The following is a 24,504-nucleotide window of genomic DNA, read 5'->3' as shown; positions in this document are numbered from 1 at the left end:
TGATTACAGTCCTCATGGCACAACATCCTTGTGCCATGATGTCTGCAAGGAATATAAATATAAATCCTTCTAGTTTCCACTCTTCAGTCAGAACTGAAGAAGTTTCTTGGATCAGATGTGGAACATCCTCAAGAAAAAAAACAGAAAGTCCCGCTGCCTTTTGAAAAAGCACTTTTGGGACAAAATGACCTGCCAGTTACTCCAGAGTGTCAAGTGCACTGTTGCCCAGAACTATCAGCCCTCATCCGCCTCATCCTAATTGATCTGATTTTTCATCTAAAATGACCACAATTTCCTCTGATTCTTCTGCAATTCTTTTATTCCATGACTGCCCTCAAACATGAGCACATATATACATGTGCACACACACTGTGGGCATGGACTGAGTGACACACCCTACAGCCCCCAAAAGTGTCAGACACTTGGGGTGTCTGGACATCTACACATTTGAAACTAATTGTGAAATAATAACCCTTTAAGAAGATTTGAAGTATTTATCACCACCAGTACTTCTCACAGGGAAGTGTTCCTTTCTTTGGAAGATGTCTACAACCTGAGCATTTTTTGTGTGTGTTTTGTGCAACCATGGGTCATCTAGATGCTTTTGCACTGTGCTGAGTATTTGCAGTTTCAGGAAGATCCCTCCCAACTCAGCTTCTAGACAGGCCTTAGTTTGTTCTGACCTACATCCTGGGGAATGTGGCCATCAGTGCAGAGACCTTCCATTCCCAGTTACTACCCAAAGTGATATGGACAGGCAGTGCTGTATTTCAGCCCCTCTGCAGTTGTGCCCACCCTCACATCACCAAGCAGCTCTTGGCCCGGTCTTTACGGATCTCAGGGTCAGTCAATAAATCTGTCCGTCCCGGCATCTGAGTAAACCGCTTCAGTCCTCGCTTTGAGTTGCTGTGCTTGAAGTGCTTATGCATCCGATTGATTGAGGCCAGTGTGGTCACATGGAAAACATCCCGCACACTATTCTCTGACACCTTGGAAGAGCATTCTACATATGCCGCAGCACCCAACTGCCGGGCCAGCATGCTGCCCTGTAAGGGGAAAACACACTGTTGCATTATGCCAGAATTCACTCACAGCCTTTTGCTTTCTTCCACCCCTCCACCCCCATTCTGGTAATTGCTTATTATATTGCAATCACTTCACATCTCCTCCCCCACATTCTGACAAGTACCTATCACTTCCCCAGACACTGTTATTCCACGTGTTTCATTTAAATCACAGCTTTTTAATTAATTTTAGTCCTTCTCCTGAAGGAAGGGACACAGGAGCGTCTTTTAAAAATGGAGCGAGAGGGGCTGCGTCTAAAAGAGGGAGGATGCAAAACATGCTAGGATCTATGAATGCCAAGGTGGGAAAGGAGGTTAAAAATAAGCTATCCCAGCTTCCCATATTGGAAGGTTGCAACTGGGATAAGGAGCAGAAGATTCTGCTGGTGGAATTAGCAGCAAAGGAGCCTCTGGCCCCAGAACTTCCTTCTGTTGCGTTCAAATCGGGGCGTTGTTGTTTCTTCTTTCTCCTCTTTGCATCAGTTATTTCAGGGAGCTTTTGAATGCACACGGGGCTTTACTCATCGAGGCCATGCTCAGGGCCATGCTCCTCTGCACAGATAAGGCAAGGCAGATTTGCAGTATGGCTTTAAAAGGCATCAAGAGAAATTCAGGGAACATACCAGCTCAGGCAAATACAAAATTCATCTAAAATTAAAGCTGGAGATGTACTTATTAATAGTTTTTAGCCTGTGCATCTGCTTGAGTCAGAGTGGATCAGTTCTTTAGGCTACTCTGCAGTTATTTACTGCTAAAAGGCACTTTTGTGTATATGCATAAAAGGGAAAGGGAAAAAAATAATCAGAATATACATGTGCATAGTCATCTGTGGGGAGGCCCAAGGAGAGCATGATGTAATGCAAGCATCACAGCTAATATCAGCTAAAGTCAGGTAGATTGTTAGATGTCATATGCAAATACAGGTAGTCCTCAACTGACAGCTGGTCCACAGATCCAAAAAAGATATTTACAACCTGGATTCAAAGTTTTGAAAGCTGCCCCCCACTTGCAGTCATTTAATCATGTTTTAGGCGCTTAGTAACTAGCCTAAATTAGTTTGCAGCATCCTGTAATCATGTGGCCATGATTTACCATGTTATTTGCCAGAAACTTGTTTTTATTTCTGGTTTCTGGCAAGAAACACCCATTGAAAAAAAAAGGGTTTATATAATGACTATGACCACTACATTCACTTAAGAACTGCTGCAGAAAAGGTAGTAAAATTGGACATAGTCATATGATGACCATACTTCACCGGCACAACTTCTAAACATAAATGCAATTCTGGGCTCCATTTTGGTCATAAATCAAGGACTACCTGTACATAATTGTGGCATTTGCATAATGATGTAATCACACACATATCATTTTGGCATTAAGATGGTTTGTCCAAATGCTGCTACACTGCACACAAGTGTGTAAATCATTAAGGCAGGAAAGGACTTGCTTTTTTCCTTTACAACCTTGGCTTCATGCTTATTTTAAGCATTTATCCCATCACATGCTTATTAGCAAAATAAGCATGTGACGGGATCCAATGCAGCTCCTGGCATCTCTTTAATACATGGTACTGGACCTCAACCCTGCATGCTCCCACATTGGGGGACATCTCATTCTGAGATTAACTGTAGTTCAATATATTTAATAATGTATTTAAATGTTTAAAAAGGCCCTCAAGATAAATAAGAAAAAAAAGAAGACAAAAGGAAAGAGGACAGGACAGGAAAGGAAAGGAAAAGGGACACAATTAAAATGAAAGCACTGAAATACCAAAGCAATAGAAATCCAAATCAAAATATGGAGCAAAATTAGAACTGTAAAATATAAAATATGGAAAAAAGCCCAGCATCAATTAAAATCCATGCCTTAAGGCAAGATTAGGCTGCCCAAATTACAGGTAGTCCTCAACTTAAGACTTGCAATTGAGCCCAACATTTCTGTTGTTAAGTGAGACATTTGTTAAGTGAGTTTTGCCCCTTGTTACATTTCTTACCACAGTTGTTTAGTGAATCACTGATAAGTTAGAAACCCGGTTGTTAAATGAATCTGGCTTCCTTACTGACTTTGCTTGTCAGAAGGTCGCAAAATGTGACCACATGATCCCAGGACATTGCAACCATCATAAGTATGAGTCAAGTGGCCAAGCACCTGAATTTTGTTCATATAACCAAGGGGATGCTGCAAAGGTTGTAATTGTTAAAAATGGCTGTAAGTCACTTTATTCAGTGCCATTGTAACTTTAAACAGTCACTAAACAATCTGTTGTAAGTCAAGAACTACCTATATTATTACTATTTAGCTAGGGGGAAAATTAATACTTGGCAATTCTTTCATGAAAAGTTGTTCCATAGAGACACCACAAAAATGATCTGATCTCTTGAGTCAGTCTGATTAATCTTATCAGAAAACCTACCTACTATCAGAATTGGCCCAGATTAAGCCCCAAATTTCCTGACATATCTGTGCATGGGGGATGTGTGTCAGTTCCTTGCGGCCTCACTCCCTTCGCCCCATGGCAACAAACTGAGATTTAGCCAAGGGTAACCCATTACTTTAAATAAAGGCAAAATAAACACCTGCTCATGTGTAACAGGGATAAGGCGCTGTTTGGAGAGTTCCCGTAAAGTATTCAAGTCTGTGCGCATGTCCAGTTTGCAGCCCACCAAAACTACTTTGGCACCAGGGCAGAATTCTTGTATCTCTCCCTGCCACTATAAGAGAGAAAAATATAAAGAGTTAAATTAAAAATGATTTAATATAATTAGGCAAGGCCATTGGCTCAATTATCCCACTTCATGCCCATATCACACCTTTTTTTAACCCCATACCTATGTTTCCAATACAAAAATGGAGATGCTAATGATTAGGAACCTGACCTCTTCACAAGCAACAAAACAATAATAATGATTTCTATGATGCGAGGTTCTGTACACACATAGTCCTCCACATACAACCACAACTGGGGCCATAATGTCCATTGCTGAACAAAGTTGTTATTAAATCACATTAAGTCACATCTAATGTTATTACTTTTTTGCCATTGTTTTTAAACAAATCATTGCTGTTAAGTGGTGCAGTCAAGGAGACCTGGCTTCCCCCATTGACTTGGTTTGTCAGAAAGTGGTTGGGAGGTTCACAAATGGCAATCACATGGCCCTGGGACACTGCAACCATTGTAAATACATACTGGATACCAAGTGCCAGAATTCTGATCACATGACCAAAGGGATACTGTCAGTTCTGTAAGCCACTTTTTTTCAGTGCTGTTGTAACTTTAGTAAGGGTCACTAAATGAGTGTCTATAAGGACTACCTATATCTGATGTAGAGAACCACCATTCTGGTCATGAGAAACATAAAATTTGTCAACATGTGCAAAAACTCAGGATGCTTTCCTTAAATTAGACTACAAGGTTTGAGGTAGAGACATGCTTTGTTTCTATCTATGTATCTATGTATCTATGTTTCTGTCTGTCTGTCTGTCTGTCTGTCTGTCTGTCTGTCTGTCTGTCTGCCTACCTACCTACCTACCTACCTACCTACCAAAAATAGTTTATGGCAATCCTCCTTGAGTGGATTTATTAGTGCTATTTTTCCAATGGCATTTTCTCTTTTCATATTTCTGTTTCACATTTTGGTAATTTTGCAATATTTCAATTTTTCATTATTAATTAGATGCTTAGCGTTTCTAGCAATAGACTATTTTTAAGCTATAGTGATACTCTTGTGCTTTTGAAGGAGAGCTCCTCTTTGTCTGCAGGCAATAGACAAACCTATTTTCCCAAAATAAAACAAGCTCTTCTTAGCTTTACCATCACATCTTCATATTTCCCTTTAGTAGCACTTTTAGCAACCTCACCTTTTTAAGGACACTGTCCAGAGTTTCAGGACGGCTAATGTCAAAACAGATAAGAACAGCATCTGAATCTGGATAGGCAAGGGGGCGGACATTGTCATAGTATGTTGAGCCTGCATGAGAAAGACACAATTTTACCTTAATTATATGGCTAAACACGATATTTGTATGTTGTATAGCATATAGGGTAGGGTTTTTTTTTTTCAGTCTGAGCATCACATTTTCTTAAAAGTTCCATGAATCACATGCCAGAAAAGGCAGGTTTAGAAATATCACACCCTCTCTCTCACCAACCCTGTTCATCCTCATTCATATTCTGATTTCCCTTGCCTGCCTTCTTCCTCATCCCCTACGTCTCCTTTGTTATCAATGTTCTCTATATTTCATTTCATTCTATCTTCAGCTCCAGCTGTTTCTCTCTCCTTCTGGATTGCACCCTCAGTCAACATTTGAAATAAACACATACCAAACACTGGTGTGGCCATTATGTAATCCTAGGTATCAAAATTCAGATTTGAAGTTGAGAGTTGCATATTCAGGAATATGAATGTTTGGCAACCTTAGCATCAGTGTGTGTGTGTCCATGTGTGTATGCACACCTTCAAGTCAGTTTTTGTCTCCTGATGACTGTCTAGGCAAATTCCAGAAGTTTCCTTGGCAAGATTTCAGAAATGGCTTGCTACGGTCCCCTTCCTAGGCCAGAGATAGAGTGATTGGCTCAAGTTCACCCAGCTGCCCCTTTGCAGGTTAAAATTCAGTGTTTCTCGGTTTCTGGCCTGGTGCCTTCACAACTGTATTAAAATCTAGCATCATTTAGCAGCATTAGCTAAAATACTGGCAATCTAGTTGGTAGTAGAAAGGCCAAAACACTCAAGAAAAAGGCAACAAAATCCAGATTTCATTTCTCTTGAATGAAAGGGAGCCTTCTTACTTCCTGCCTAGGTTCCTAAAAAGGTTATGAAGGAAGAAAAGGAAAGTAGACAAATAGGCTTTTTTTGTCTTGAAAACTGCCAGGTTTACGACTGGGAATGAAGATGGGAAGCCTCTTAAATTCTCATATTTGCTGGGCTATTTTGTACTTCTTCCTAGCTTCTCATTTCCCTTTCTACAATCAACATGCTAGGGGCTTAGATAACAGCAATTCTGTTTCTGTAAAATGAGAACAGTCAATTTGATGGGGTTGTGAGGGTATTGATAAAACATTATTAAATGCTCTGCAAATTCCATGTGTCACGTACGTAATTTATAGTGTTCATAGACTGGATGACAGGGAAAAAGCAGGTTGTCTGTTTAGAAAAAGGGCAAATAGCTCAAAATGGATTCATCACTTTCCCTTCAGCATGCCATACAGAATAAACACATACAGCAGAGGTCATAAATTAATTGATTGCAATTATGTATTCCACTGAGATGCAACCGAACAACAATAAAAACTGCACACTCATCTCAGATGCAGCCCAGAACCTTAAGTGGAAGCCTGAGAAAGAGACCCCAATATCTAAAGAAATACAGCCATTTGAATTTTCCTGAAGCCATCAGGGAAAGCGGGAGCAAAAAAACCAAACAAACCAGAGATCTTTCCCAATCTAATTAAAAGATCTAGTAAATTTACCATGTGTAATTCCAGCATCCGCCTGTAAGGGATATGATTAGGAAGACTGGGGCACAGTAGGGAACAAATGACTTCAGAGAAAAAAGAGGGAGTCACAAACGTTTGCAGACCCTATGTGAGATGTAATCACCGCCATGCACCGAGATCAGTATTTAGGGAAAGCCATTAAGCTTTACTCAAATGGGTTTCTACTGGTTGCAGATGAGGTCAGTCAGTGATGGCAGATGCCTAACAGCATTAATGGGGCATGGCAGCTAATGGCAGGTGGAACCAGATGTCATTAACAGATGGAGCCAAATATTTGGCAAACCAGGAATCATGACAGATGGAACAGCTTCAAAACTTGGAGTGCAAATGAGGGTTGGGGTGATACTCTTGACCCATGCAACCTGAATGCACTTGTTTTGGGCCTGACTTGCAATCCCCATCGTACAGAATCATGAAAGTGACTAAGCTAAAGATAAAAGCAGTGTCTTCACCGTACTTGTACCTTCTCCAATAGCAATTGCACCAAAAGGCAAACGGAAACTATTGATTTTTTTCAAATAATTATACATTAAAAAATGATAATATGGGATAAGACAAGGATTGAGCTCATCCTAAATCAGAAATTGTTCCATTAAAAATTATGTTTTAAAATTAAAGCTGAAGAAGTTTCTTGGATAAGAAGCTAAAGGTCCACAAGGGGGGAGTCCAATTGCCTTTTTTTGGGGGCATTTTTGGGACAATTATGACCTGGACTACTAAGTTTCTCCATAATTGTCTTAAAATTAAATAACTTTAAGAGTAGATGGTGCTAAGATTATAATCTTTTTCATGCTAAGACTTCCTGTTTGTCCTGATCCTATGTAAAGATTATGTTTTTGCATAATCTTTTGCTACATTTTATTCTTTCATAGTTACAATGGATTTCTTAAAATGTGTACCTTTCTCAAACAACTTGTTTTTGCTCTATAACATCTATCAGATAAAGGATGCTGCTGGATAAAATAGATTACAAGGAACAAACTGTTTTTAAGGCCCTTCTTTTCACACTGCAATCACAAGAAATGAGAACGCACAAATTACATCAAATAGTCCATAGCAACACTTCTGAAGACAAGGGTGTTAAAACGGAATTTCATACAAAATATAAATTTGGCAGGAGTGGAGAGTTAGAATTAGATAGAATGATTTAATACTGGTTTTGCTCCACACAGCCTCCTTCATCCTATCAAAAATAAAATCAGTATCAGTCCTCCCTCCTACTGGATATAATTTTTACCAACTGTGAAACAGAAAAGCTATAAGCCATCACAACTTAAAAAGAAATCTTAGAAGTTATTCTATCTTAAAATGGATTTTTATATTTCTGGGAATGAATTACAATATTTCTACAGAACCCAAAAATTCTAAGTATCTCCGTAATTTCTATTCAGCCTTGCTCTTTCTGCATTAAAGTAATTATGCCTTCTGTTTGATCAAGTTCCCATCCAAACTCTTATGTTTTTAATGAAGTGATATCAACAATGAACCAGCCAATATGTCCTCTAAAAATAAAATGGTAATAGTCTTAAAATCTGAATTATTAATTCCCAATTACTTCAATATTAAACAGTCATAAATCTGCATGAGCTGTCCTAAAATAAAAACATCAGGTATTTATAAGCTTTGCTCGCCAGCATAAATGTTTTGATCAAGGCTGCATAACACCCCTTCATCAACAGAACATTGTTCCCCTCAAGAGAAACAAACATTTCCTTGACTAAGCTGCAACTGCAAATAACAAACATAAATTTTCATCTTAAAAAAAAAAAAAAGATCAATGCTTGATTTTTAAAAACTCAGGGCCAGATGTGTTCCTCTTTCACATGCTGGAATATTATAATTTAAAGAGGAATAGGACTATGCATCTCCCATTAAATTTTAGACAGCTTTAGTCATATATGTTGGGTCTTCAGGGTGGCTATAGAAGACAGTAATGTATCTTCCAACACAGCCAGTGGTATCTACCATGCTCTTATCTACTAATTTATTTTCAAGGTAGTTTTCTTTTAAAACATAAGAAGCTAGCCAATTAAAAAACAAAATCCAAGCTTTAGATATAACCTCTACTTGCAACAATGCCTTTGGGTCTGTATAAATTGTGAGAAATAAAATAGTGGGTGATTAGTGCTTTTTTCCTTTTGATATAGGACCCTAACCCACCATTGCACCCATATCAATATGTCCTTAAATTACTAAATTGGCTTACTGGTTTGTTGGGCAGGTATCCATACAAAGGGGTTCTGTGAGGGACCAGATTGCTACATAAAAAGGTCGAGAGAGAGGGCCGATTGAATGCCCCCTTTTTTTACATGGATGTAAAAAGCAACCACATAAAGAAGGCAGAATCTCTGTTGTACGGGCATGACTGCCATCTTGGTTTCTTTTATGCTCCCCTGCAATTGTCCTTGCATACACACTAAATATAGATTTACTTTTGCAGGGTATAGCTATAGCTTATCCTTGTAAGATGTCAAATTCAGAAGAATCTCACTTTAATATCTTACAGAAGTTGCCCTTACTTTAAAAAAAAACCCACACTCTCTAGTTTCCCAAACAGGCTGCAATACATATAATGCTAAACAAAACCAGTAAGTTCTGATACATAAAAGCCCAGTCTTATTACAATGTTGAAATTAAGCACAAATTTGGTACAATTTCATCTGTTAATTTAAATGAATGCTATCATCCTCCAGGACCATGTAGTTTTCCTGTCCCTCTTTTCACCAACCACTATCCATAACCTTCTTCATAACCTTAAAGTACAGAAATTTAATTTCTCAAACAGCAAATTTCCAGGATGCTAAATTAGCTATTTCATTAAGTCTAGTTTTAGAGTCAAAGGATTAACATGGTGTTAAAACTGTCTGTTAGCATGATGGTTAAAAAGAGAGAAATTTGCAAGGCAGTGACTGAAGAACTACATAAAACAGAGGTCTCCAAGCTTGGCAACTTTAAGGCTTGTGGACTTCAACTCCCAGAATTCTGGCTGGAGAATTCTGGAAGCTGAAGTTCAGAAGTCTTAAAGTTGCCAAGTTTGGGGACCCCTGACATAAAGGAACCTTCAACTAGCAAAGAAACACATAAGAGGAGGCAAAAGCAAAGGAGGAGAAAAGTTTACTTCTCTTCCTATATTCAATAAGTATTTTATCACTAGGTATTTTGGCAGAGAGGTGAGAGAGAGAGAGGTATGTGTTCAAAAATTTTCCTCCCTCCCTCCCCACCCCCATCCATCCCTGGAAAAAGAGCCATCCAGCTCTTTAAGGGTACTAACACCCCACTACAAAATCTCTACCTTAAAAAAGTGAGGCCTACAAGTCAAAGTGGGAACCAGGCAATTTTTTGGCCTGCCACTGCCAAACGTAGACTTCCCAGGATGCTCAACTGACAGGAATCAGCAAGAAAGTTTTTCCCTATACAAATATGTCATTGTAGAAAAATTCACCTGTCAGTTTCTACTAGTAAGACAGCTGTGCAGGGGATATAGCCCGGCTTGGTTCAGGACTGACAACTTTAGCAGACTTCCTTCCTCCCCGTGAACAAAAGCAACAGAGGATTCACCTAGGCCTCAGACCTCAGAGAAGATGCATTGTAGCATGACCAATCACAGTCAGTTGGTCGGATTTCAAAAATCATTCTAAGATTTCCCCAGTAATGTCATGGCAACCCTTCATGCAAGAAAACTCCCATTTTTATCCAGGGGAAAACAACCAGGAAAAGCTCTTGTTAATATGTGCTTGGCTAAAAAATATCATCACTGTTCATTTACACTTTGTTTTTATAGCCCATGGCTATGCAGGGTTGTCACTAGCAAAAGTGAATTGAGAGTTGGTTTGTCACATCAACTTTTAGCTGCAGGAGATGAAGTCAAAGATAGAAAAAGGGTCCAAAAATAAATAGGACATGGGTGTCTGGTATCCAGCTCTTTTCTTTCATTTCTTTCATTCCAGCAAATAGCTTTGTTTGTAGTTTATAATATAGCTTTTTACTATTTCTCCTTCTCAGAATGCCAGCCTTTAAGCTGTCACTTTGAAGACTAAAGAATAAGCAACATCAGACTTCTTCCTCCCATAGAAATGCATATATGGCTCTTTAATCTCCAGAGTATTCTTCAGTGACCTTGATGCCTGCCCCATCCTAAATGCAGTGGATCTTTTATCAGATACTGAAGGTTCTCATGCTCGAAGCTAAATGCTTTTGGCCCAAAAGTGGGCAGTCCAATGAGAAAGAATTCCAGTAGCAATTTTTTTCTCCATGTTTGGAGGTTTTTTTTTTAAAGGATCCAAAATGCTTTTCTAAATAAAGATGTTTTAGCTGCTGGTTAATTTCTTCTGAGACAGAACTTGCCTGAGAACTATGATTCTAAGACTCCACTTTCACATATAATAGTTGACTGTGATTATTTGATGGCAAGGGGTATTCTATAACAATTTCATATAATCTAAATTTGAAGCATTACATTAACCTCCACCTCACAAACAGGATCTAAAGCAGACAGACCTAGATTGACCCATCTGTCCAAAAGTTTTTTTAAATAGAAAGACAGCTATTGATCTGTGACTAGGGATGGTCTCCTTGCTTCTTTGTGTTTCCTCATTTTACTAGTTCTCAGGAAAAACAGCATTTCAGCTTCTTCAACCCAAGTTGAAGAACTCCAACCAGTTCTCAACTCCAACCAGTTTTCAATGCTTTAAAAGTTGCATTGTACAGTGGAAAAACAAATTAGCATCATCTGATTCCTGACCACTGAAGTTCTTTCTCAGCCTATGCTATGCACGTAGCCCCAAGGTGCTATAAAGACTTAGACTAACCAACATCATCATGTCCCATTCTAATAACACAGAAAGCAGATTTCTGCCCATGTAAACCCAATCCAACACAAGTAAGTTGTCACATTCAGGATTGCCTTGTGATATTAAGAGCAGCAAAACACTATTTCTCTACCTTTATCACATTCATGGACAGTTGTCTGGCAGTCTTTTTGAAGATGATTTGTTTTTTGCTGGACAGGTGTGATTTCAGGAATATTTTCAGAGCACCGTGTGAAATGTAAAGTACATTCATACTATCTGATAGATATGATTGATAAGATCTACTCAGAAATACTCTGATTGGACAGCCCATTTGATAAGCCTGGGGCATAGTCTTGCGAAATTATCTGGGATGAACTGGAATCTGTGATTCCCAATGAAATGAATCAGGTGCTTCAGCTATTTGACTCTTGAATTCAGATCCTTTTTGCTGGTAAGGAGGTAACATATAGTTGCATCCATGGAATGATGTTTGGGGAAAAGAGGTAATTCCTCCTGCTTTGAAGGAGATTGCAATGTATCCTTTCTCCAACAAACCATCAATAGACTCAACAATTCTAGACATCATCCAGTCTCTGATCTTTCCTTTAAGATAAGGTTAAGATGGTTAGATGGCAATTGCAAAGGAAGTAGATTATACTTGTTTCAGATAGGTTTCAAATCGCATTACAGCACAGAAAGAGTATTGCTTGCATTTGTTGATAATCTTTGTGTCGAGTCCGTATTCGGGGCTTCCCCTACCTGGGGGTCCAAAATCAGCCAGTGAGGCAGCCACTCAAAGCTGAGGGAGCCACAGGAACATCGGGTGAGGCTGAGGGTACTCAACACCCAATCGCCTATGGATCAGCGCTCCGGTCAGGAGGGAAGGCTGCTGCTGCGAGAAGTCCGGGGCACCTGGAGTGTGCTGGCCAGCTGATCGCTCATCAGCTGGCCGCTTAGATGGGCAAGAAGGTACTGTTGTTGCTGCGGACAGTGCGAGGAGCTGAAACATGGCTCCAGAAGTTGCTGGAAGGAAGGGAAGGCTGGTACCAGATGTTGGGTGACTGCTGTGTGTGTGGGTGGATGGACCGCATGAGGGTATAGTCCCTGACTTATAAAGCACTCTGGGAGGTGGAAGCTCCCAGCGCTAACTTTGCTAACTTTGTATACCAAGGCTCGGACTGAAGATTAAAGACTGGTTTGCTGCTATGCTGTTGTGCTCTTTGTTATTGGGTATGCATGCTGTGGTCCTTCCCACAGTCCGGCCTTGGACTGTTGAGACTTTGGTGGAGCCAAGATGGGGTAGTATGCATTCATTCTTATTCTTCTTGATCTCTCAATGACTTTTACTAACATACATCATGGCATCCTTCTGCAGCAGCTGTGAAGATGGGGGACACCATATTGTGTTGATTTATCTCTTTCTTCTGGGGCTATTCCATTCATTGTTGATGGAGAGATATGCCCCTCATTTATGGGATGCCTCAAGTCTTGATGCGCCTTTCTCTTCCTATTTAACATCTATATGAAACTGCTGGATGAGGCCATCTATTGGCTTGGCATCCAGAATCATCAGTATGCAGATCATACTTAATTGCAGATCTCAACTCCAGCCATCAGGTGACTGTCGATGTCTGGAGGCTGTTTGAGTCTGAATAGGAAAGAACAGACTCAGGCTCAATCATAGCAAACTGTGTGGCTGTGGCTATTTGTGTCTCCTGGAACTGGGAATTATTCATTTTTGGTCTTAAATGGGAATGCACTTTCCCATTTGAGCTGGTATGCAATATGGGAATCATTGAGGGCTCTCGGCTTCTGCTCAGAGAAGCTAAAGCCAGAAGGGCTTTTGCACAGGTCTATCAAGGGACTCAGTTGCACCCATTCCTAAAGTGGGAGGCTCTTCAGACAATTTCCCTGTTCTAGTCAATTCACATTGCTGAATGTGGAGCTTCCCTAGAATGCAGCATGGTGGTTGGGCTATGGCAGTGATGGTTGTGTTACCAATTAGCCTCCAGATGCAATTTGTCTATAAAGCTACCAATGGGCTTCATAATTTGAGAGATTACCTATCTCCCATGGTGTCAGCTCACTCTATAAGATCAGGCAGAATGGGCATGTGCAGGTCCATTCAATTAAATAATGTCATCTTTAAGACTTAAAAAGCACGCTCACTGTTATGGTACTACCCTCTGGAATAGCATTTCTCCCAAAAGATTGTACAGTTCCTATTCCCACTTTGCAGCTGTTCAGAAGATCTTTGAAAATCTGGCTTTGCTCCCAGGCCTGGAGCTAAGGTGGAGGTTGAGCCTCTATTATTGTTCTTTTGATGTACTAGGGCTTCTTTTTTTGGTTGTACATATTTTTTCCTTCACTTTACAATATTGTTTTTTACTTTTAAAATATAAACAACCCAGAGCCAGCTAAAGTCGGGGTGTGTGTGCTAAATCCAGTAAAACAAAGTAGCATGCACCAACAGACTCTTTTACAATTCCATGTTGCTCAGAAGCACAGTTCATCAAAATAGATTAGATTGTTGTAAAGTTTGCTCACAATTTTATCCCATCACTTAAAATCTGCACTTCTTTTAGTTTTCTTACTGAATACTTAATTTCTAAAACATGAAGAATAAAAACTGTACACTTGAAAATAAAATTTTCCAACCTGATAGGCTACATATCCAAGTATCTCTAAAACATAGCTTTGATCTTGAGAAATGAGAGAGAAATACATTTATTGCAATTTTATTTACAATCTATATTGTATGTAAGCTGATGGGAGGATTGTTATCCTAAAGAAGCCATACTTCACTTACTCCTCTCAAACGAAGTGCTTCATTTAGATTTCGGGCTGAAAAGTAGCATTGGAACATTTACTTTGTTTTTAAGATATTCCCCCTTTCTTGGCTAGATCCCAATAAAATGCTTTTCAGAACCACTGCTTCTTTTGAGAAAAACAGCATTATTCCCCTCTGCTTTCACTTCTCCTTGGGTTAGTATCCTTCAATAAGGAACTTATCCAAACAATTTCAACAGCCACATACATTCTCTAGAAAGAAAAATAGAGCGAAGGCAGAAATCAATTTTTCCCCCTCTGCCTAGAATTTTTCACCAATCTCTGAAGGGCACAAAGAAAAACAAAGTCTAGCATTTTTCAAAAAATCTCCTACCCAGTCAGCAGCTTGTTATATACTTCAAAAAAAAACTGAAGAGAGATTGGTCAGGCACAGTGATTTAATACTGTAATATGGCAACTGTAACCATCCTGACTCTCTTTGCAAATAGAATGAAACTATTAGCCTGAGAAAAGATGCAAATATAATTTCATTTTTCCACTGTGCTCTCCTAAAGTGGTTTAAAAAAACCCTGAGAGGAAATAGCATTACCAATTCATGCCAGAAGAAACATTCCACAGTAAAGTTTGAAAGTTTGCATAATCGTATACCAAATGCTTTAAATAAAAGATAGCATTTACCTTCTTTCTTTATCCTCTGAGTCAAAGACAACTATCACCTCCAGCAGGCCAGGCCTCTGTAGGCCAAACTAAGGTTTACAAGGCCTGATTTAACATTTAACATTCCTGTTTTTCCCCTTTCTAAAAAAGAAGTACAGAGTGAATCAAGATCACCTCTCCACTGCACAGGAAAAGTTATTCTCTGCTCATACCAACATCACCATTAATATCTTCCCGGGATAATAATAAATAGTGAAATAATTTTTATCAGAGAAAGGTTTAAAAAACCATTTCCAGTATATCAATTCTCTGAATACCTAGTATGGTATGCTGGTAGAAATGTATCTAGTTGAAAAAGACACAGAAAGATAGAAACTAAAGATAAACTGACAGCAAACAGCACTCCTTACTAGCACTGGCAATATTACCAAGTTAGGGTAATGAAATGTTTGCAAGAAAACAAGCAAGCTCAGACAGCACCAAGGACCCCTCGTGTCATCCTCGAGCTGCAAATATTCTCCTTTATTGATAAAAACTATCTATTTAACTTGTATCTAATTTGTCCTATAATTCCCAGCATGAAAAACCTTGAAAATTCATTTCTGTTATATCTTTAACTTAAACTATTTGTTCTCAACCTAACCTTACTGGAAACAAGGTCCCACTGTATTTTTTTTCACTTCTAAATCTTTGGCTTTCCTGTTCCCAATTTATCAGACTGCCAGATTTCTGTGCAACTTCCTTCAGGCAGAAGGTATGATTTAGTTTGTTTTATATTGGTTGAGTTCACACATCATGGTAAATCAGAACACACACATCTTCTGCACGTATCAGTTGATTTTTTTATTCAGGCACTGGAACACACACACACATGAACAAATATGACTTGGCTTATCATTTCAGAGATATTTTCTTACCAGATTCCTCAATGCCTTCAGCAATGATAGAACTTCCAATGTGCAGCACTCTTCATTAGAAAAGTCAGGAAGTATTCAGAGGTCTATCTGCCTTGAAAATAGCCCATGTTGGACTGTTTAACACAATCAAACATCTGCATAGGAATGTGTGCACAAAATGTTTCATGACATTTTGTATTATAAACTGTTTTATAAAATTTGCAAAATTTCAACTCCACTGAATTCATGGGTCCCAGATTTTGAACATATTCTTTATGTTAACCCACTTGAGGTACCTTGGTTCAAAAATTGATACCCTAGGATGCACTGGTTTGCCCAATTAAAAATTACAGAAATGAGAGTAATAGTACATGCATACATACATGCACACATACCTTTCAAAGCTTTAATTTTGACATCACCAAAATATGCTGGCATGATTCTCCATTGTGTTTAGCTAGGAAACATGTATTACATTTTGTAAACTTGTTATGATACTTAACACTGTCCTCTTTCTCCCCTTCCCTCTACGAATCCAAAAATTCTGAAAAATCCCAACCTTCCTATTCACAGGTATACATTGATCACATCATATCATTACCCTTCCCACTCTATTCCATGGCTGTGACCCCAGACTGAAGAAACTTGCTTTTTATCATCTACACCATAATTTGTTTTAATCAAGATTAATTGAATTAGTCAGAGAATCTTGTGTATACACAAAATCACTCTTAAATGATTCCTTGTTAGATTCCTTTCTTAAACAAGATAGGAGTAAACAATGAAACCACATGCTTCCTTGTTTGTTCATTACACTGAGCGACAGTAACAAAAAAACAAGCTTCATCCAATGGTTTAGTGCTCTAACATGAATTATTCATCAGATTCATGTATATATTACATTTAGAGCAACATAATAAACTATTCTATACTTTATCATGCTGGCTGAGAGGAATCCTGAGAGTTGAAGTCCAGACACTTTAAAATTGCTAAGGTTGAGAAACATTGCCTTGGCACAATATGTGAATCTAATTATTTGAGGCATCAAGGCTTATAGTTTGTACAATGTATGCAAAACTGCAAGATACATTCCTCCCTCTGCAGTCAAAATGTAGAGGTAAGAACCAATTTATTTTTGACTCCTATCCAAACCATTTCTCAGTTTCTATCAGCACTATTATGTTTGTGGCCCCATTTATATTTTCAACATACATTAACGTGATGTTTGCCCTTATTTCCCATGGTGACTATCTACTATCAACTGAACCCAAAATAAATGTTTGATATCACATTACCCTAAGATCAGAAGACAGTTTTCTGAGATCTACTAGCACTGATCTTGGGTAAAGGACATATTTCATGCAATACTTCTACACTCTTAATGCTCCTCATAACTATAATTGTTATGGAACCAACAGTTTTGGATTCTGAAGAAACATGGAAGTCAACATAAATAATAACCTCAATGGTAGATTGCCAAATGGTACTGGGGTCCCCAACATGGCACTGGGAGGTGACTTACTCGGTCTGAAAGTCTCCTGTGGTGATCACCCTTCTTTTGAAAGCATACTTTTTGAAAAGAAAAAAAATCCCCATATTTTTTTAGAAATGGAAAGCTGGCATTTTGCAAAGCAGAGTACCAGCTAACAACATTATCTTTATTTTCAAGGATAACTCTGAGCGTCAAAATTCTTAGGAAATCAAAACAATGAGTGCACAGTAATGTATTTTGGAGGTATATTTCCCCTTTCCAGAAAATGGCAAAATAAAGCAGGATTAATAGGGAGCAGCCGATTCAGTAGCTGGAGAGAGAATAGCAGAGAGAACAAGTTAAATTGGTAGATTGCAATCAGCAATGTCCCACATAGCCATAATTTTGTGAAGAGTCAGGTTTGCCCATTAGCTTTTTGCCTGATAATTTATAATATATTCTCAAAATTCCAATGGGGTCCACACCCAAAAAGATCAGAGACTTACTATATCATACCATACTTTCCTTTTTGTTTAAAATCAGATTATAAATTGAAACATGCACTAAGCTTAGTAAGAACCATTTCCATCTTCTAAGGCTCTTGTGAATGTTTTCTAAGCCACGCTCAATTTGAGAGAATATTTCATGAAATGAGATAAATGGCACTATAATTCTAGCTCAAGCCAAAAAATGTATTAAACTCTATAGCCTTTCAGCAGAATTTAAAGGACATGATCCGGGATATAATTATTGTCATTTCCAAACTTCAAATTTTAATGAGTAGAGCAAATATGAGAAAGCACAATAGGAGGCAAGGGGAATCAATACTAATTTCTTAAAGGTAAACCATGGATGTTGCTTAACACTTCAGCCTTCGAGCGTCAACCAACTCGCAAGGGCATATAGGGTCTCAATATATTACTGCAGAGGCCAAGAGAAATATATCTGCCTCATCATGTGTTCCAAATATTACCAAAGCAACTTGCCTATGGAAAAGCAGACCTACAATCAAGAGTGCATATAAACAAAATGCCTGGAACCCCAATCACATCATCCAAAGACCTACATCCTTTTTAACTTTTATTGTACTTCAAAGTGATTTGTACTAAACCAATGTGCACATCTGGATATAATACTAGAATATCTTGCAAGATGCAGTGCCTGAAGGTCTGTCTGTCTGTCTTTCTCTCTCTCTGTGTGGGCTGTTGAGTGGGAGAGGCTTATTTCAAGATGCAAAACCTCCAGATTAAGAACACCAAATATTTAAGCAGCACCTTAGGCCAAAGGATATTTTTATATTCACTGTTGGTTCATATGCAACAGGACAGTCTGTCGGTCACAGGGCTTTATAAGAACCTAAAAGTTATTAGACATTAAATGGTCCTGGGATGGTCATGACCATAAACATGAAATAGAGAGCCATCATGACCCTCACATGTGCAGCAGATAAAATCTAATCTGACCATCCTGCAGACTCAGAAAAACATAGCTGGAGACAGAGAGTCTAGAAGAAGTGCAAAAGTCGTATAAGAAAGGTATTTGGATGTGACAAATCTTTGCAGCAACATTCAATGTAGTCAACAGCCATTATGAAATGCCCTGTTGCCCCACAGTTTAAGCTTAACGTGGCTATTAAATCACTGCCAGAAAACCAATAGCAGTGCACCTTGATATTCTTCATGGAGAAGAGGCTTAAGGGAAAAGAGGTCCACAGACTGGAGGTTAGGAGTGTTGCAGCCTAATGCTTCTGGAAAAACATTTAAGTTGGGGGAAATTCATCTAATAAAACTGGGATGTGTGACAGAAGAAAAATGAGCACATGCTTCACTAAAGAGCCAACCTAGAAGTTAAAAGCTACAAGAAGCTAGAGGAAATTAATAAGTGACATCACCTCCAGTTCAGTCCCTGGCCTATAATATAGTCACATAAAAGCCACAGTTCAGAGCCATATGTTGTCAGGGAAGCTTCTCACATTAAACATGTGAAGGGATAACTGACTGCAATTATCAGAAAAATATGAAATACTATGTGAACAACTGAATATGGACAGAAAGCCATTCTCTTAGTACTGTAGGAGGAGACCCATGTTAGCCAAAATTCGGAAGTCTGATAACACTTTTTTTGGCTAGGCTCATATGGGATTTAAATTGGGGTGATGCAGGGGTGGGGGGACATGTTGGTTATGCAGATATGTTACCTGTAATACAGGTTACAAATACTTATAAAATATCATCTTACCACCTCCCCCCAATTTAAATCATACATTGGTCAAGTCACTCCATGCATCTAATGAAGTGAGTGGTTTATGAAAGTGAATGACTCTTATAAAAACTTGTTAGTTGGAATGTGTACTACTAGATTTATTTTTATTTTTCCCTTGGCAACTAACAGAAGTCAGTTCCACCATTAACTGGAGAGACAGATTCAAAAAAACCCTAAAACTGTAGTTTAAGGTAGACATTAGATCCAGCACATTTCATTTAGAAATGAAAATATAGAACATTCCTGGAAAAGGTTCACTTGAATAGAGAACTTTAAAACTGGCTCTAAATGCAGTAGTAGATGTAGTTATAATTATTTCACCTTGAAAAGAATTTTGCATTCAAGGTCCTTTTAAAACAGTAAAGAATTGGAATAGCTAGTACAAATCCCAACATTGCATTTTTTAATAATGCTGGTACTGGATAATCATTTTCAACCTGGAAATTGCGTCCAACATATCTGGAGCACACCAAGTTTGGAAAGGCTAAATTAGCCAATAGCAGCAAGATCCTCTACAGAATGTTCTTGGTAGTTTATGAACTCAGAAGTGTACCTGGTCAATTATTGCAAAAGGATTTTCAAAAGGGAAGAGGGAACTAATACAGAGACTTTCCATTTTCTCCAACAAATGCCATGTTTGACCAGAATTGAAGACTTGTCCATCTTAAAACTCCAGGCAGGATTGGGGTACTTTCACATTGCTTTTGTTTTCAGCAGATCCTCCTGGGCTAATGACAAATTGTCCCTGAAATGAAGGCTCAGTTCAATAACACTTGGTGACAGGAATAGATATTTGCATATGTGGACCTCAGTGTTCAAGTTGCCCGATTGCCTTGCAGGAAATCAAGCAGCTTTTTATGCCAGCCAGATTCAATCCTACTTCTTACTTGTCTGTAACCAGTTCTTATTACTGGGCATAGCTTTCTATGGTCAGCTTTTCTGGATAATAAATGCATCAGATCCACCCTCCACAAATTTCTGGCGCGTCTAGCTGGATTCACTATCATTACTAAGCAGTCTGATGGCTGTTTTTACTCCGTCAGGCTGCCAAAACTGAAGCTATAGTTCCATAGCAAAGCTCCGTTGTTAGCCTTGAATGTTTCTCAGCCTTGCAGAATGCTGGAATTTCTGTTCATTAGGAGATGCTGAAGCATTGTTATCATTTTGTGTACTGCTCTGGCCTCTCACAGCAAAAGAATTGTTTGCTTGCTTCCTCTGTCCACAGCTAAAGGAAGAGACGTCCTTTTCACTTCTTAGACAGAAGAGGTTTTCTACAGCTTACTAAGAAGCCACCAGCAATTTTGCCACAGCTGCGCTGCATACAACAGATCCCTTCACACAAGCCAACAAAGCGAGACCTTTGCCAAGGGAAGGGTCTGGCAGTGCCAATCATGAGGCTGTAAAGTTAACGCAGCCAAGACAGAATAAGGGAGCCCCAAATAGTCAGATAATCCTTCTTCCCCTCCTCCCCAACCAGCCTCAGCCATGTTTATCCCACACCTCATCATGATCACAGCACCACACCTGCTGTTTGCAACCTGAGCCAAAGCAGAAAATTTTTTCTTGAAGTCTGAGGAATCATGCAGAAAGCTGGCGGGGAGGAGTGTTCAAAATAAAAGGCAACACTGAAAAGCAGCCAACATGAGCCCAAGAAATTCCTTAGGAGAGCAGTTTCTGAAACAGTAGCCAAAGAAAGCCTTTCCTTTCTGGAGACAAGAGAAGATAGGCACTGGGCCTTTCTCCCAGGAGTGAGGACTGCTCCTGGATCCAAAGCAGCTTTTCCTTTTTCTTCTTGTGTGGCCTCACTCTGAGCCCCTCTCCAATCACCTTGATCATCAGCCATGGCAGAAAGTGGCATAAAGAGAAAGATGTAAGGACTGGGGCTACTAGAGCAGTTTTTACTCTTTGTGTATGGGGAACATAATCATATAGGAAACCCATCCCCCAATTCCGCCCACATACTACCAAATCTGGTTCTAATAGCTTTGTGAAACTGAGAATCAGGAAAACCAGCTAACATTGAAAGAAAATGTGTGTTTGTGTATTTCAAATTCTAGTTTTGTGGGAAAGGATGAAATTCAAGATGGTGGGTGCCCCATTGACTTTACTGACAATGCAGATACACTTGTATGCAAGCAGAACTTTGTCAGAAGTCTGGCAAAGTTGAACTGATGTGTAATACATGTAAAGCACCTGCCTTATTCACCAAATAACTTTAACTAGGGAGTAAGGGTTTTATTTATATTTTCCAAGTACAGTCATTATCCACTTAACAATATTATTACTGGGGGGAAGGTTAAGATTCCTTGCCAAGATTCACACCAAGCCATAATCTGGTTTTATTGGTTTGGGCAATGAAAGGAAATGTCAAGGAAACCCAGCTACTTCAATTTATTTAACAAGTTATGATTAAATAAGGCTTGGTATAATGTATGAATCAGAATAATTGCTCACTCTCACTTCCTGTGTTATAACTGAAGATGCATATATTTAAATCACAAAGAAATAATAAAAAGTATAGTATTGAGTCTGGCACTGGGAGACCCAGATTCAAGTTTACCCATAGCCAGTCATTTTCACTCTACCCAGTCTACTTTTCAGCACTGTTGTGGTTGGAAAAAAGGGAGCTATTTTGAGGGGTGGGGGAGGAAAGGGAGGGAGGGAGAAAGAATACAAGCTGGTAGAATTCCCTTGTGTATATTTTCCAAGGCGCCAACTTCTAATGGCTATTTCAGCTGGAGTTTAAACTCCAGTCTTTTCAAAGATAACTCCTCACTTACCTGAAGTATCCCACATGTTAAGCTCAATGCGCTGCTTCTCAATCTCAAAACTGGCTGTGTAGTTCTCAAATACAGTAGGGACATAATTCTGCAGGTAATGGACAAAAAAATGGGATTAGAATGCATATCAAGAATCAGATACAGGACTCATAGAAGTGGGAGTTTATTTCCATCATTGTCCACACTCTTCAGACTTCTCTCAAAAGCAGCCATTCCGGCCATTCTGTTCTTTATATGATACAAACAGGCCTTGGCTAAGGTGACAAAATGTAGGTATAAGCAACACCCTCCATGCCCTCCAGATGTGCTGGACTAATATTGTCAAGGCTCCTTTGCTACATGAAGCTGATGGAAGCAGTAATCCAAACTTCCTTGAGGCAGCAGTTTGCTTACTCACGAGTTACCCCAGGATGAAAGCAACTGCTTAGAAGCAGTCCTGTAGGAGGGCTGGGAACTGATACTAGATTTTTAGAGCTCCCTGAAGAGACCAAGGCTGTTTTTTCAGTCCTCATCATTATTCACAGAATGGGACCCATTGCTATATTATCAAATGACCCTTTTCCAGCCTTAGTTTCCTAATTTTCAAAATTTTAAATTCCCTTATTTTCCTTGAGCAGATCTGATTCCTGTCCTTCATATCAGCCTCCACCAGAAACTGCCCTTGAACCTCCTTCCTTCCCCACGAATCCATGACTCTACTTTCCATGACTCTACTTTTTCTTCTGCCCGTTTCACCCATTACTTCCCTCTTTTGCTTTGCCTTCCCAATGTCACAGTCTACCTAGAAACCGGGTTTTCAATCTCTGTCCCCTGCATGAACTGTAACCCTGCAGCTTGCGGTGTCCTCCATAAAGTAGCCGTGATTGTTGGGCTCGTGTATGCTCAGCCTCGCCGCTGGATCTTCCGGGTGGGACTAGGGTCCATGCCCACCTCAGCCCCGCGCCAAGAGCACTCTCCACCCGCCACCTGCACACCCAGTCAGTCGCCCTCACTCACTTCCATTGCTTCCCGCTGAATCCACTTTCTCGGTCCACCATTTGACCTCCGCAGCGTGGTCCCTTTGGATGGAGCCCTTTCGCCCCATCCTTTCGGACGCTCCCCTCACTCTCCTTCAAGCTCCCCTGTGGTTCCTCCATCCCGGGCTGCCTGCACTCCTCCCCCCTTGCCCCGGTTCTCCTACCTCAGGATAGGCGTCCTTGGCGAAAACATGCAGCAACGCTGTCTTGCCGCACTGGCTGTCGCCAACCACCACGATTTTGCAGTGCGATAGCTGATTCTCCATGACGGCCGGTGTCCCCGCTGCTGAATGAATGACGGACCCGCACACAACACGCTACCTGCTAGCCCGACCGGTCCCAAAGCATCGCAGCTCGTCGCTCGCTCTCCTGCCTTCTCAATCCCAGCAACCGGCTACCGACGCCGCTTTCCGGCTTCTTATGCCGCACCCCCGACTCCGCCCTCCCGGGCCCCAGTGCTCGCTGATCCTGGTTCAGCCAGAGGTTCAACCATCGGCTCTGCCGCCAGGGGGAGCTTTTTGCTTCTGTCTGAGACGCATCAAGGTTTGCGCGGGAGATGTGCGTGGAGATTTCTGGCAGCTCGAAAACGTCGCTCGAAAAGTTCAAAAGTAACTTTCCAGCTCGGAAAAATTAATGATGATTTTGCATGCTGTTCTGAACTACATTTAAATTATTTTATAATTTGGAAGGGGGACTTTTTTCGGTTTCTTTATTAACCGTGCTGAACTTACTAAGGGGTAAACAAACGGACTACGAATTTAAATGCCTTCATAATTCTGCCTTATTTGAAGGGACTCCAGGAGTTTTACTCTTTTGACGGGGCAGGAAGAATAACTATTTTCGTTATGTTTCTTCCATTCTGTACTTTTGCATCCCTCATTTTATTCCTGCAAACTGTTTCACGCTAAAAAAAACCCTACTAAAAAAAATCTAAACATAGAGGCAAATATTACAGGAATGAATTAGACACTCGAAATAATTTCTTGCTAAAATGTTGTATTCTATAGCGCAACACAGCACAGAGAATAGATAGGATAATAAGGATAGGATAATAATAATAATAGCATTATTAATTAACATATACTTGCATTACAATTTTTATTCTAATGGTAAAATCTATTTTAAACCTAGGATAAAGAAAGCAAAGAAAAAGAGAGTAAAAAGTAAAAGAGAAAAAGGAAAACAAAGAGAAAAGAAAGATTATAGCAAAGAGAAAAATATATGGAAAGAAGTGATTTACAATTATCATCCCAAGCATAAATAAATTTAGTGACTCCTTTTGCC

The 24,504-nt window shown here is 39.6% G+C and overlaps 1 protein-coding gene across 1 annotated transcript; it reads right to left on the bottom strand.

The window, feature by feature from the left end:
• Window positions 1-301: 301 nt before the first annotated feature.
• Window positions 302-23,832, bottom strand: RND2 (Rho family GTPase 2). Its single transcript, XM_026720943.2, has 5 exons — window positions 23,385-23,832; window positions 22,205-22,292; window positions 4,923-5,032; window positions 3,641-3,775; window positions 302-1,046 (listed from the first exon to the last, which is right to left on the bottom strand). Exons 1-5 carry the CDS (start codon window positions 23,484-23,486, stop codon window positions 798-800), a joined length of 684 nt encoding a protein of 227 aa, XP_026576728.1. The 5' UTR covers window positions 23,487-23,832; the 3' UTR covers window positions 302-797.
• Window positions 23,833-24,504: the final 672 nt, after the last annotated feature.

This window comes from Pseudonaja textilis, chromosome Z, assembly GCF_049901715.1.
Source record: "Pseudonaja textilis isolate UNSWEBS1 chromosome Z, rPseTex1.2, whole genome shotgun sequence".
NCBI classification, from domain to species: domain Eukaryota; kingdom Metazoa; phylum Chordata; class Lepidosauria; order Squamata; family Elapidae; genus Pseudonaja; species Pseudonaja textilis.
This window is presented reverse-complemented; position numbering and strand designations above follow the sequence as displayed.

Excerpts from the sequence above, each read along its gene's own strand:
- RND2 (XM_026720943.2), bottom strand. The coding sequence starts at position 23,486 with ATGGAGAATCAGCTATCGCACTGCAAAATCGTGGTGGTTGGCGACAGC. Across the intron at positions 22,293-23,384 it reads CCAAGGACGCCTATCCTGAG|AATTATGTCCCTACTGTATT; the intron begins GTAGGAGAACCG and ends CATTACCTGCAG. Across the intron at positions 5,033-22,204 it reads TAACATGTGGGATACTTCAG|GCTCAACATACTATGACAAT; the intron begins GTAAGTGAGGAG and ends TTTCTCATGCAG.